Genomic DNA, 14,440 nt, shown 5'->3' with positions numbered 1-14,440 from the left:
TCTGCATAGGAAGACCACAAATCATCCAGTTCAACGGGAAACCTAAATCTAGCCAACAGTTTTCAAGTTTTTTTTTTTATTGGGTACAACTTGGACGCATGCAACCCATACTCTACACTCACTCCACACGTGCACGTCCGCAAACACAAAAGAAGAGATTGGGAGGCAGCGTTGCCGCCTCCAATGCACAGGAAATGCGCAACCCACACTCTACACTCACTACCGAACAGGCACGTGTACATGTACCCTAAAATTTCTGAAAAAAAAATTCTAAAAAAAGGTGCGATAACCCTGGTGGATAGCATCCCAATGAACAGACCTACCACTACACGTACCCATTCGCAACAGTCTTCAAGGTTGACACACAGGCGAGCTGATCAAATCAAAAAGACACGGAACTATGGAAGCAGTGCAGAGGCGAAGGCTTGATCCGCTTTTTTTTTCCATCCGGAACAGTATTTTCTTCTCATAAATTCAACCAGATTCCTCCAGAATTCCTCCAAGCGAACGGGCCAATCAGACAGACAAAAATGCAAAAAGGCAGCCCCAGCAGCATACGATCTACATTCTACCATGGACACAATTGCTGCAGAATAATAAAAAAAAACTCTGTAGTTGATGGCATTCAGTGTATGAAGAGATAAGTTCTTGAATCCAAAAACACACAGAAACATTTGCCAGCCTGCAGAAAGGAAACCATTTAAATCCTATCTTAGGGGATAGTAAATCATTCCCCAGTGGTTTGAAAGCACCCCAGCACAAACACGTTACATTTGAAGTTGAACCTTTTTTACTCTTATAAACTATGCAAGATACTATACTATAAAAGTACCTCAAGTGAATGCTTTCTATATTTTGTTTCCCTAACCCAGCCATCAGAAATAAACACAACAGTATAAGATTTTGAGCACCATAAGCAGAACACCTTGTTGAAGAAATCATCACGGACATACTCTCAAGGCATTTCCAGCATCCAACTATTACCACTCCACCGCCGTTTCCTAGCAGGCCGCTGATTCTGGATATAATCTGTACTGCATGCTAAAGCCGATACGTCTTCCTTGTCACCATACACTTTTTTTGGTGCAATAGCCTCTTTGAACCTTTCCCTCCGTTTTTGCATCTTCTCCATTACCTCAAGAATGTGTTTCTCATCACATTCTCTTGTAGCTCTGTTGTTGAAGGCAGCATCTTTCGACGTTGTATTATTCACCTGTAACTGCTCTGTTGAACTTGTTTCAATAACTGATTTCAGTACAGCATTTCTTGGCTTAAGCTTGCTTTTAGAAATGATATCATGATGGTCCTCTTCAATCAATTCTCCCTCCTCGACCTCCACATCTTCATTTAGCCACTTTTGGTCTGCCGATTTATCCAAATTTTGATTGCCCGAGTGACGGTGACCCATATTCTGTTTCCACGGTTTCTGATGTACATGCTTATGTCTGGAAGCATGCAAATCCTTATCCACAGGATGAGGTCCCTTTTGGTTATTTTCAATTACACGTCTTAACTCATTGCCTTGCCTCTCAAACTGCAAAAAGATGACAGTATAAATTTAAATCCAGTTGATTTGATGGTGAGAACATGTGCAAGGATATGGTACAAACTACCATTTTGCACCTAACAGAAAATACAAACAAAAATAATGCAATAAATACAGATATTGATGTTCCACCATAGAATAAGCAATTGTGCTATGAACTTTTAAAAACTACTTATCAACATAAAAGACTGTAGCAGAAGAAAAGGATAGAAGCACAAGTAAGATCTGCAAAGCATTGCCTTGCACCGTGTGGGAATTCTCCAGTACTCGAATTTGAGTGGCTATTTCGCCTTCTTAATAAACGACATAGTTCCTCATATAGGTTGGACCTCGATGTGAAGATATATTAAAAAGCAAACATGCGTAACAATTTGCCAATTTCCAGTTCTTATCCTGTCTAAAAAATTTGACAAGGTTGAAACAAAAGGTAACTGAGCTACAGATAAAAAATTTGGCACTCCTAAAGGCACGTTTAATAATGGTTAACCATATTGGTAATTGATTTGGTTAACCAAGAATTGGTAATTGATTATGGTTAACCAAGGATATTGGTAATTGATTAAGTTTCAGATATTAATAACATGTGCTCAGGTCCTAAGCCTAGCTTGATATGACATTTATCTAACAAATCCTTTTGTTTATTGGAGTGGAATATGTTGATTTGTGCTAATGCTAAGAACTAACTATAGACTTAAAACTACTTTTGTGTAGGTGGAGACTGGAGAAAGGGGAGTGTACGACATCTCCCATTGCTTTTCCAAAATCAAGAAGTCGTAACGTTCCTCACTATTGGGAATAAAAAATACGAGTTGCATACGATCATCTGGTATTGGAACTCGACACAGTAATAATCATTCTACATTTGGAACTTGACACAGCAAAAATGATATCTGCTTTTGAAACTAGGAGCAGCTTTTGAAATATGCACCCATCAGAAGCAGAACACTTAATGGCATAAATACAAGTGAAACCAAAAAAACATTCTAGCAAAACCATTATAATATAAAAAGGGTGTCATAATATTCTTAGCTTTAAAATTGGGTCCACTCGGCTGCAGTTCTTTACAGCTGCGGCTGCAGGAAACGTAAGCTGCTGGAGCAGCAGCAGCCGTAAAAAAGTGCAGCCGAGCACTCCCATGAAATCACACACAAAAAAATGCAGCATGAATTGAACTTAATCTGGTATCCAAAATCTGAAATATGCAGAAAACAGAGAGCAGATAATACTTCGCAATCCTAAGACCTAGATAACTTTTATAGGAAAACACTAGGAACCTAAGTGGCATAAGATGGCCAGTAAAAAAACCTTTTTTCCAATGAGTATTCAGTTGTTAACAGCTCAATCAGGCTACACGTTTTAATGTTCATCAGAGATTTCAGCTGACACATTCTTAGAATTACATGATTAGTTTGACTGAAGTCTTGATATGATTAAAGTGCATAAGCTTGAACGAATTGCTGGTAAGTAAATAAAAGCTACAAGTGAGAAATCAAAGAAGCAAAAGCAGTATACACTGGTGCAATATCATCCATAATGGGTTACAACAGATTATAAATGTTTTACAATGAAAGGTAAAGTTTAGTTAAGTAGTATAAAAACAATCAAGAGATGATATCACATAGCATTAATCCAAGCTACTATTGAGGTATCTCTTACAGGTGCACTAGTTAAGGGCCTGCTTGGATCCATTAGCACTAAAAGTTAGCTAGCTAATAGCTGCTATTTTTTAGCTAGCTAATTTTTAGTAAGGAGGCCGTTTGGATCCACCTGCTAATAGGTGGATGGATATTGAGTTGAAGGTGCACATGAACTATTAACACCTATTAGCAACTCCAAACTAGCTAATGGAACTAATAGTTAGCAGCCCCCTAGCTAATAATTAGCAGGTCTGTTTAGATCCACTAGTACTAACTTTAGCTGCTAATTGTTAGTGCTAATGGATCCAAACAGGCCGTAAAATGGAATAATAATCAATAAAACAGTATGGCAATAACGCTAGCAAGTATCAGGAGACGTTATTATCAAATAAAATTGATGATTAGCCAGATTACAAGGGGAGATGCTGAATGTAGAAGAACAATCAAAACAAGGATAGGCCAAAGAAAAAGTGAAGTAAGCATAAGTTAAAAAGTTCTAGTCAGTCAACTTACTGAATGTTCAATGAACATAGGACATTATAGCCCCTTCAACTCTTCTAAAGTTCCATAAACACCCTTACCTAACACCCATAAACTACCACAGGAGCAACCCACCCCCATGGCGCCCATATGACCAGAAATATGTAGCCAAGAGAGGAGAAATAGGAGTTTCAGGATAATATTTTCTTTTTTCTTAATACTCCCTTCGTTCCAAATTATAAAGCACTCTAGTTTGTCTAGATACATAGTTTTTACTATGTATCTAGACATAGTGTACATAGCAAAAACTATGTACCTAGAAAAATCTAGAACGCCTTATAATTTGGAACAGATGGATTATGAACTTATTTTTTCTTAAGCTTAGTATTACAGGTGTGTTCGGCTGCCCCGAGGTGCTGTAGCACTGCAGGCTGCAGCTGCGGAGAGAACTAGTACCGTCAAAAAGCAAAACAGCAGCAGCCAGGGCCCAGGGGAAGTAGCACTTCCTAACACGCCTTACTTTAGCCACCCCCTTCCCTTCAGTGTATTTTCTTAGGGAAGTTTGGAAGTGGGACACAAGTGGAGCCCATTTTGTTGCAAGATACTATTATAAAACATGAATATTTAAAAAATCTGTGTTGGATAGCATCAAAGCAATTCCTCATTAAACATTCAGTTGTAAAAACTGCAGTACCACTAGAGCTATCTATTTGTTTGCCAGGATTTCAAAAGGTGCACATGCAACTCAGATGGTATGAGGAAGAGCTCAACTTCAGACATCACTAACACATTAATGAAATAGTTTGTTTGTCTTTAGGGCACACTGGACAGCAAACACTTGAACAAAAATTAACCATAAAGCCATATCACATCACATGTTGATTCGGTCATAGAAACATAAACAAAAAAGCTTGCAAATAAATCCACGTTGGTGTACTCAAAATCAAAAATAAATTTAACCTCTTAACACCATGAAGTACTGTTAGTATGGTCTACTATGCACCAGCGTAGGCATAAATAGTGCCCCTGGACACAACCTTTTGTATAAACAGCGGTAACCACCTGGATAGACACATATGCAGTCATCTAAATTCTAAACAGCTAAAATAAGAGAGGACCTGTTCTGGCCTCTGAGCCTGGTTTAGGCACTGAAAAAAAAAATGCAACGTTCCTAGTGCAGAGTGCTTGCTAGCTGCAGGTTCTAATGTGCCATTTCAGTTTATATCCCTTCGTTTGCAATTGACAAAAAAGGTTAACACATATTACATCTGCCTAATGAGATAAGATTTTACTACAAAATAAACAAATGCTTCTAAAAAAAGGAACCACAAATGGAGCCATGGATGGGTGCATTAGTTTGTATCTCGTGTGAGACTTGTTTTAGCTTAAGAAAGGTGCAATTCCAGAAAGAATAAATATTCCATGGTCATTGCTGACCCCTCTAGGTAAATATTCAGTATTTAAGTTTCGTAGTATCTGAATTACTCTTAATTAAATAAGGAAGTCATCTATAAGGGCACTTAAGCACCAGCATACTGCTTAAGCACTAAGCAATGAGTTAGCAGACTGCTTACCATATTTTAGAAGATTGCTACTAACTAATTGACAACCTAGCAATTACTCCCTCCATTCCAAATTATAAGACATTTTGGCTTTTTCTAGATACGTAGCTTTTGCTATGAACCTAGATATACACTATGTCTATATACATATTAAAAGCAATGTATCTCAAAATTTGGAACGGAGGGAGTAGTATGTAACTCATATAAGACAACCTACACAGTAAAGATAGACAAAAACGTTGAACTTCATGTAGGTCAAAGAAGATTATTCACACCAACAGAGCCTTTAGTCCAAATTCCCAAGATCAGGATAGACTAGCGACAAAATCCAACAAGAACCGCACAAACCAAGCAAGATAGCTTTAATTGAAAAATATAGCAATATAATACAGGAAAATATTTGGTGGGAACTATATTCTTGGTGGAATCTGAAACCCCCCTAAAAAGCATACTTAAAAGTTGAAGAAAACGAAACTTGGCACATCCATTCATATGGATTTTTCAGAAACGATTTTGCATCTCAGCTTTTGAAGCATGTCCCGTCCTTGGATGCACTATGGATGTACAAAGTTCCAATTAAAAAAAACTTTTAAGTATGTTTTTTATGTTTTTTTCATAAGTCCCCCAAATATTTTCCAATATAGTACTGGCAATAATGATAGCAGTAAAAGAACTTGGTTTGTAGGTCTGTAGCTCTGGTGCATAAACAATTCTTCGATATGCTTCATATCAGGATTCAGGAATCATGCAGCTCCTATCTGAAGGTTATTTCATATCTATAACGTCAGAAATATCATAAAACAGTTCGTTTTTTTACGAAGGCAAAGAATATAAGTCTAGATACCCCTGGAGGATTACTCAGGTCTTTGACAGAAAAGATTAACTATTATTTGCCAGCATTTGGAGATGGATGTGAAATGCAACTAAACCATGTTGCATCCCAACAAATTGAACAGCTTAAACTATAAGTGGCAAATGTTTTAGGAGGAAACGCTTTAGTGATAAAATGCTTATATTTAAGCAAACCGGTGTCATGGTTAGCAATTCCCAGTTAGTCACTACACTAATGCTCACAAAGTTTTCTGATCTGTGCAGTTTAGTTGAATATAGAATGCCTAAAAGAGTGGCTTGATATTTTTTCCATGTGCATGTGTGCGCCAGCAGAACACATCATGTCAGATATAAGAATGCAAAAGATGTAAAACCACAGATTGATAAAAGGTTGGTATGTACAATTTTGTTGAATTTTTTCTCCTCAAAGTTTACCTTTATTTTTCTATCATTCAAGTGGATGTTATCAGCATTATCCAGCTCATGTCTTCTCCCAACAAAAATGTTTGAAGTATTGCTATTTCTCATATCACTGGAACTACAAATGGCTTCTGTATTAATTTTCTCTGTCGACTTATGCAGCATCAAAGCATAAATCATCCTATCACTGACAATGGATTGGCCATGCATCAATCTTCTTCCTTTCAGAAGTGGCAAATCAGCAAGAATTTTTTGGTCCACGGGACCCAGATCAGAATGAAGCTTCCTCTTAATTGGCAGAACAAAATGGCCTGTTTCAGCATAAGTATCAGTTTGCAAAGCAGATCGAGGAATGTTGCCAATACAAAATGATGAATCATGCTGCTTTTTCTTTTGATGATACCCATGACAATTATTTTGTGCCATCTTAACATTGCGGACTTTTTTGTTATTGATGCATCTGTTTCTTGAGCTCATAGAAGGGAAGCCAGTAGCAGGCCTGTCCCCCTCAGAATTATTGAGGCCAGGATACAACTCAAGATGGTTAGCATGTCTGAAATGCCCATCATTGCTTTTGGCAAATCTTCCTTTGTCTCTGTATCTGCCTCTTACCTCAGGATTCTGCCTTTCGCAAAATCTGTAGTCAGTGTAACGGGAAAATTCAACATCCACGCTACGGTCATGGATGGCTCTTCTCTTTTCCTGACTATACCTTTCTCTGTACATTCGTCCATCATCAGCATCAGGCATATCAGTATTTACCAGTGAATGGTATATATGATCATGATCTCGCTGCCACTCATTGGCTGAAGAGAAGCACTCATCATCTTCTCCTTCACTGATGTCACATGACAAAGATTGCCTATGGTGGTAATTAGACTCATCGCTAAAGTAACGGTCGTCGTTTTTCAGCGCTATTCTTTCAAGAGGTGAATACTGTTGCTCATAAGATTGATTGCAAACTGAATTGTGATAGTTGGTCCTCAGGGAAGATGAGCTAGATCTTCTCTTCTCATACTCCCTACCGTACCTACTAGGATAGCTATCTGTTTGTTTTCCTTTTTCAACAAATATAGCATTCCTTCCGCCATCTAAACTCTGTCTCCTCTGTCCTTTTCTTGTTTTATGTTGAGATTTAAGGTCTCGATCACTATCGTAACCAACAAAAAGATCACCGGACTTGCCTCGTCCAGCGAAAGGAGCTTCACCCCTCCACAAAAGTTTAGATGCCACCTTTCTATCATCGACGGAAGGGGTATAACCACGACTACAACTTTCACTATTTTCTCTGTCTGACTTACTTGAATAGCAATTAAAATCAGATTTGACATGCTCATCGTGAAGTTTGGTGTCTTCAAAGAAGTCCCTGAAATCTGAATGTCTATTGGATCTCTTAAAATAGAGATTTTCTTTTGATTCTCCAGAAAGCGTATCAGAATAATCAGGACTACGAGATTGATCCCTTGCAAAATAAGAATCTCTTCTATCAAGTTTGCTCCCAACACCCTCTGAGGAACCTCCATCATGAACTTCCTTATCAACCACCCTGTCCACCAAAAAGCAAGAGCCCCTCAAATGTCTTTCACCAGGATGATCAATAGACATCAGCATGCAGTGCAATTAACAAGACAATCAGCTCAGGAATCAACTAGAGAAACACACAGGTAACCATCCTAAAAAGTGGCCCCAATATGTAGCTTCAACTATGCATACCTTTCAGTAGCCACACCATTGTGATTTAACTTTGAGCTGTCATCCGAAGTGGGCTGATTTGATGGCGAAAGAGTCATGTTTACCTGCTCAACCATATTAACTTGTTAGAATACAGCCAGAAGATATTGCTCAACCATACAAAAAAGACATTGATGAAACATACTTGAATCACAACATCTGAATCCCTTTGTATTGGACGCCACAAGTCTGCTGAAGGAACACGTTCACTCACACTGCCTTCAACATGGATTGCTCTACCTTTTGGCTAGATTTACAAAACCAAGTTAGCTCTGATAGATTACACGCGAACATATGCTAATTCAAGACTTCATATTACCTTGCCAAGGCCATTTCTTCCTTCAGATCCAGAATCATTTGCTACCTTGGACATTGCTTTGACAGATTTCAGTTTGTATGATTCCTGAACGCAGAGATCATAAGATTTTGCTTAACAAGAAATATGGAAAGCATCCAAGGTTTATGCCTTACCTGCTCCAATCCTGATGTTTCATTTACAAGTGATCTAGCCCCTAGCCTTAATTGTTTCTGCACAAAAAGAAGTGTTGTACTTAGCTCAATTATCATTTGACAGCTTAGAAACTGCTACACAAATGCTGATACGAAATAGCAAGACCAAAGTACCATGCTACACCAATATTTTCTCCAGCCTTCTTCATCCAGACTAAAATTGAAGTAGTCAGTAAGATCCACCCCTTGCTGTCTCCAAGGCTTCTGTTGAAATGCTTCAATGTCTATGTCGAAAATTGTGCTAAAGTAATATAACACAGTGTTAGGGTCAGCACTAAAGCTGCTGCACCATACTTATGAGTTATGACATGAAGGCATATATACAAGCAAGCTAATTTATGCAGCTAGTAGTCAAGGACAATATTTTTTCTCTTTTGACACCTATAATAACAGAGAAGACCACTATGAAAACTACATGAATTACATGTTTTTGCATTCATACGAGAAGGAAGCTCACCCGTTTCTTGGCAAGGTAAAGTTATAATCACGCTGAAACACATGCTGGTGACCTCGATCGATATGCCCCATGCTAGGTAATGGCGTTTTCTCAATAAGTCCCTTGCAATGGAGCCCACCAACCTGGAACAGCGCAGTCCAAACAAAAAAAAATATAGATATGAGCTCGAATTGTCTAAACAAAAATATATGTGAGCCAATAGTGCTGCGGCTTGCATAGTTAGATGGAAACCACATTGCAATACATTCATCCAAATTGTTTTGCTCAGGAATGCATATATCATTAAGTAAACAACTGCAACACAGCAGCTTCGAGCTACATGTATCAGCACAGAGGAAATTGGAACAGAGAGCCAATCGACTTGAAGCTCACGAGAAGTTTGCGTATGATTGGCAGGAACCCACATAATACATGCAATGTGCCACAGCACCGGAGTATCTAGAGCCTCCCCTGAATTAACTGCACCTATTAATACTCCAATTTCGCACTACAGCACCAATAAGAATCTTAATAAAACCAATAATTCAGCCAATTCAAGAATCATACCGTTGCCCAACCGCCATCGTTAACAGATGAACCCTTCACACGGTTGCCCGTATCACCCCCCTCCTCATCCTCATCCACGCATCCCTCGCCGCGCCCCACAGGGGGCGGCGGCAGTGGCGCGCTGGTGTCCTCGTTCAGCACGATGCGGAGGCCATCATCGCTCTCCTCGTCGCTGCTGCTGTAGCCCTCAGTCCCGTCGCCCAAATCCACCGCCTCGTTCGCGTCGGGCTCTGGGACCTCCCCCTCGCCGTCGGTGACCGGGTCGGAATCCCTCGCGTTTGAGCCGCCACTCTCCCCTGCGGCGGCGAGCGCGGCGGCGACCTGCTCGTCAAGGTCCGCGTAAAGGTCCTCGACGTCGTCGACATTGTTGTCGTTGGTGGATACCGCGACGGCGGCGGCCGCGTCCAATGGGTCAGCCATGGAGCGGCGCAGCAGCAGAGGGAGCACGGGTGAGGTACTAGGTGCTAAGCCATTGGTGGTGCGCCGACGAAGGTCGCGCAAAAACCTTGGACCGCCGCTGCTTGAAGCCTAAAACCCTAGAACTTGCGGAGGCATTCAGGGCCAGGCAAGTGGGCGCACAGAGTGGCGATGGGACCTGAAGCAGTGGGGCGTTCTCTCAAACTTCTCACGGGTGACGGGCCGCATTCACTCGGATATTTTGGGCTCGGGTAAATGCTACAGCATTCTGCAGATTTTTCGTGAAATTGAATGGATCCAAAGCGTGCCCCCGTTCAAAATTTTAGACCTAATTTGAACTCAATTTAGTTGCTTGTTTGTTAATAAATTAAATTACTAAAAGTATGCTCGAAATAACTGCTTTGTTCTTCGCTCCTTGAGTGATTCTACGGGCACGGGGAAGATCTTTCAACAAATCAGCGTTATTCTAGGGAAAAGTTGACTTCAGCATTTGAACCAAATTTAGATATATTCAAATATTATACAACCAATGAAACAACCACCACAATCATGTGCACAGGTAGAATCTAGAATGATATCAAGTGGCGCAGTAAGCCAATAACCCAGAGTTGATGTACAGCATTTACAGAAATTGTTTCCTACAAGGAAACAATAAAAATAGGCAGTCTGTAATTCTGTTTTGTGTATGCTTCAATATGTCCTATACTAGATTACAACAACCCGGTTCAAAACTGCAATGCAGCAATCTGTCAACTTTGGAGGTACAATGGTGAAACAGTGTTGCTTGCTGCTTCGCCTAATCTCAATTCCAATCAATGGCGTTCTTCAGCAAACTGGATCTGTTCAAGTGGTGTAAACTGGGCAGTGCTCCTGTTCCTAGAAAACCGGTAGCCCACAAAGATGGACATGCAAATGGCTACCACTGAAAGAAGTAAAGCAAAGGCAGTTGCAGCATCCCAAGAGCGATTAGGAGCTGGACGATAATATGCAGCTTCGGATGAAGGTTGTATATCCAAAACCAACCAGTTGCAGCTGGCTGAGTAATGATCGGAGTTGCTCCATGTTTTGCCATCGGTTGGGTACCAAAAGGCTACGGACATATTGCTGGGATGTCCTATTGTGAACTGTGCATCCTGCATCGCCAAAGGAGCATTTGATTACTGCATTTGGTTAAGGTAAATACAGTAAAACATAAAACTTCAAGCAGGTTAAATTGATATAGAAGGTATCATGTCAGTCAGTTCACATTTTTGAAATAGGTACACATACACATTGGCCCATCATGAGTACAGATGAGGTGGATTTGTCAAAGCACCCTGGGCACAAGATGCCTGTTTTTGTTTCGGTTGTGTACCTTAACAGTTCCACAAACAACTGATAATGGCATGGTTGCATCGCAGTAGAGACCAGATAACTAGGAATTCATCCAGAATGTGTTGTCTACTAAGAAAAATGTGTCCATGTTCCTTAACACAGTTTATATACAGATTAATGGTTTAAATTGCCATTAACTAACTGAAACATGATTGCGCAGGCACTCATACTGCAGTATCTTGAATGTAACGTGTTAGTGGATAAGTACCTGCTGAAATTGATCCATTGTTCTTAAGGGTCTTGAAAACTCAAAATAATATGTGCCCTTCTCATCTTGTTTTCCATAAGGATTATCATCATCAACAAAGCCTGGAAGAAGATTTCAAATAACCATTAGATAATAAATTTTAACTTGCATGTATTTGCCATTGGTAAACATTCAATTAAGGTATACTGATGACTAGCCAAGTTACATTGTCAAGAGCTTATGTTTCCATATTGTTCCAGTGGAAGTCCATTGCTTGTTTTAAAAAATATATATGCAGTTGGAGAAAAGGGGCATTAAGAAGATTAAAGCATGCAAACTCAAGTTGTCAACTTTCAGAAGATGATCTCCATATGTTATGTTCTTTAGAATTCATAACTAAACCAAGTATGGAGTAAAGATAAGAGAGAAATGAGTCTGATGGTATGCCTGAATGGACGGTCAGTGAACTGTGCCACCAAACCCCATGCCAATCATTTTGAGCATTTGAATTGTTCTCTGAAACAAGTTTTGTCCCAAACAAAGTTCAATAAAAAAAGGTCAGTAGGAAAATAACCAAACAAAATCCATACATGATGATTTCTGAATTTTATAAGCATGTTTACCTTTAGGGCCCACTCCATCAAGGTATCGGCAATGTGGATTCCATGCATAGACATCAACAAGGTGACCAAATCTAAATAAAGAAATACTCTAACCATAAGTTTCTATTCATACAATACATAAGTACACGACCATCATGCAGCAAAGTAGAACATAGTTACCTGTCGTTTCCATTCCCAGCTGCATTGTCTATGTGATTGCCACCGTAAAGTCGTCCAGGAATAGCATTTCCAATTGAAAAGTGCATAATGTCAACCTCATGACCTCTACAACTTTTACTTGTGCATGAACCTGGCATATCTTTGCATCCTCCCATCTAAAAAGGCCAAACAGTATAATGTTTGGCATACATTATACAATAACCAATAAGAAAGAGTACAAAAGGCATTGTCCAGAAATACAAAAAGGAGCTATTATACGTAATGATAAAAAAAGCTCAGTGCATGCATGACATTACACTTGTAATGGTTCACAGCTGGAAGCAACCCAAACTTACATTGTAAAATGTGGCTTTCTCTCCAACTTGGAACATCAGAGCAACAGAAGGGCATTTGTTACTTTCCCTGTGTTGATGAATAGGTGAACCAAAAGCACAGGTTACTAGATACAGAGCTATATGTTTAAATTAATGGTGGAAGGCTAATTCCATTTTGAGAATGAAATCGTTCGCATAAGGCACAATCAATCAAATCAAACCAGCAACATGCCTTAAAGGTATACTCAATCCAGTTAAATCTAGTACTATTTAACTGGAAGACCAAGGCAATGGATGGGGGGTTGTCATGCCAAGGTAACCAGTTAAAACACCATCAGGCCTTAAAGAAGACCAACACAATAAGAAAAGCTGTTATGAAACTAGTACTATTTAACAGAACAATCGAGAACCATGTATAAATCTATAGGCCTCCCATCAACTAACAACGTCACAGTTAAAGGACAAACAGATCGTGATGGATTTGTGCATCAAAACAATATAGGAGTAGCTGATTGGTTGTCCAACGTCTCTGAACTAAAAGAGTGGCCATAAAGAGCACTACAACCTCCACTATCGTTCTATCCGCACTGGTGCAGATGTAGTAACACAGAAAGAAGGCGAAAGTACCCTTTAGTGTAAGCGTAAGCCCCATCAACCTGAAGCAAGAAGAAGACGTTGACACCATCATGCACAGCCTGCACAGCCAACTTCCGAAATTAATAAAGCACCACTTCGGAGACATCAAGGTTTCAAAGTATTAGTAGAAAACTGAACTCGATCATCTAGCTAGCTATCCCAGATAAATCTAATATTTTGCATCTCCAAACAGCAAAATGCTAAAAGTCCATGATTCGGCTTATCGGGCCCCATTTCGACAACACAGTCAGTTCTGAATCTAATTGCGATCAGCCTAACTTCTCGTGATCCACATGTTTCGCTATGGGGGAGAGGAAGAGAAAGAGAAGAAGAAGAATAAGAGAGCCTGGAAGAGGCGAACCTTTACGGCGACCTTGCCGCCGGAGTAGGCCTTATCTTCGTCTGGATCGAGCGCCGGCAGAAGCGCGAACTCCGAGGCCTCGACGCTGTCCCAGTCGTCGCTGTGCCCGTCCACGGTCACCTCCCCGGGGCGGAACTCCGCGAGCACGTGCCCGCTGCCTCCGGCGCAGGTGGGCGCCTCGCCATGGTGCTCGTGTGCGGTGGTGGCAACCGCGAGGGCCGCCGCGGCGAACAGGATGACGAGTAGCCTCATCATGCAGGGACGAGCAGATCGAGGCTTCGTGGTCGACCGGAGCCACACTGCAGGAGGCTCCTTCCGTGGTCGGGGGCAGCAAGAGCCTCGATAGGTCGAGATTGGACAAGTCAGCCTAGCCCACGCAGCGCCGGCGGCGTGGAGAACAAGGAGGCGTCCGTCGCCGGCCTGGTTGGGGCTGAATTTTCGCTTCAGCTCGTGAACAGCAGGAGTTGACGGGAGTACCCCTGTGACTGTGAGCTGTGGCCCTGTGCCCCACCTAGCATTCAGCTTTTGATAGCCACGTGGAACTCAGGATTGAACTGTTCTGGAATCAATTTAATTTAACAAAAAAAAAAACTAAGACGCGGTTTCTACGGGACTCCTAAAATTTTTGTCACATCAAATATTTAGATAC

At 40.6% G+C, this 14,440-nt stretch overlaps 1 protein-coding gene across 1 annotated transcript; it reads right to left on the bottom strand.

Moving 5' to 3' along the window:
• Positions 1–593: 593 nt before the first annotated feature.
• On the bottom strand, positions 594–14,273 carry LOC136546174 (FIP1[III]-like protein). Its single transcript, XM_066538149.1, has 17 exons — positions 13,792–14,273; positions 13,422–13,489; positions 12,816–12,882; positions 12,481–12,635; positions 12,322–12,392; positions 12,146–12,214; positions 11,720–11,820; positions 11,058–11,270; positions 9,721–10,041; positions 9,175–9,296; positions 8,832–8,958; positions 8,679–8,735; positions 8,527–8,610; positions 8,353–8,454; positions 8,190–8,272; positions 6,492–8,055; positions 594–1,534 (listed from the first exon to the last, which is right to left on the bottom strand). The coding sequence occupies exons 1-17, from the start codon at positions 14,044–14,046 to the stop codon at positions 956–958; spliced, it is 4,038 nt and encodes a 1,345-aa protein (XP_066394246.1). The 5' UTR covers positions 14,047–14,273; the 3' UTR covers positions 594–955.
• Between the last annotated feature and the right edge of the window lie 167 nt (positions 14,274–14,440).

Source organism: Miscanthus floridulus, chromosome 1 (genome assembly GCF_019320115.1).
Source record: "Miscanthus floridulus cultivar M001 chromosome 1, ASM1932011v1, whole genome shotgun sequence".
Lineage (NCBI taxonomy): Eukaryota > Viridiplantae > Streptophyta > Magnoliopsida > Poales > Poaceae > Miscanthus > Miscanthus floridulus.
This window is presented reverse-complemented; position numbering and strand designations above follow the sequence as displayed.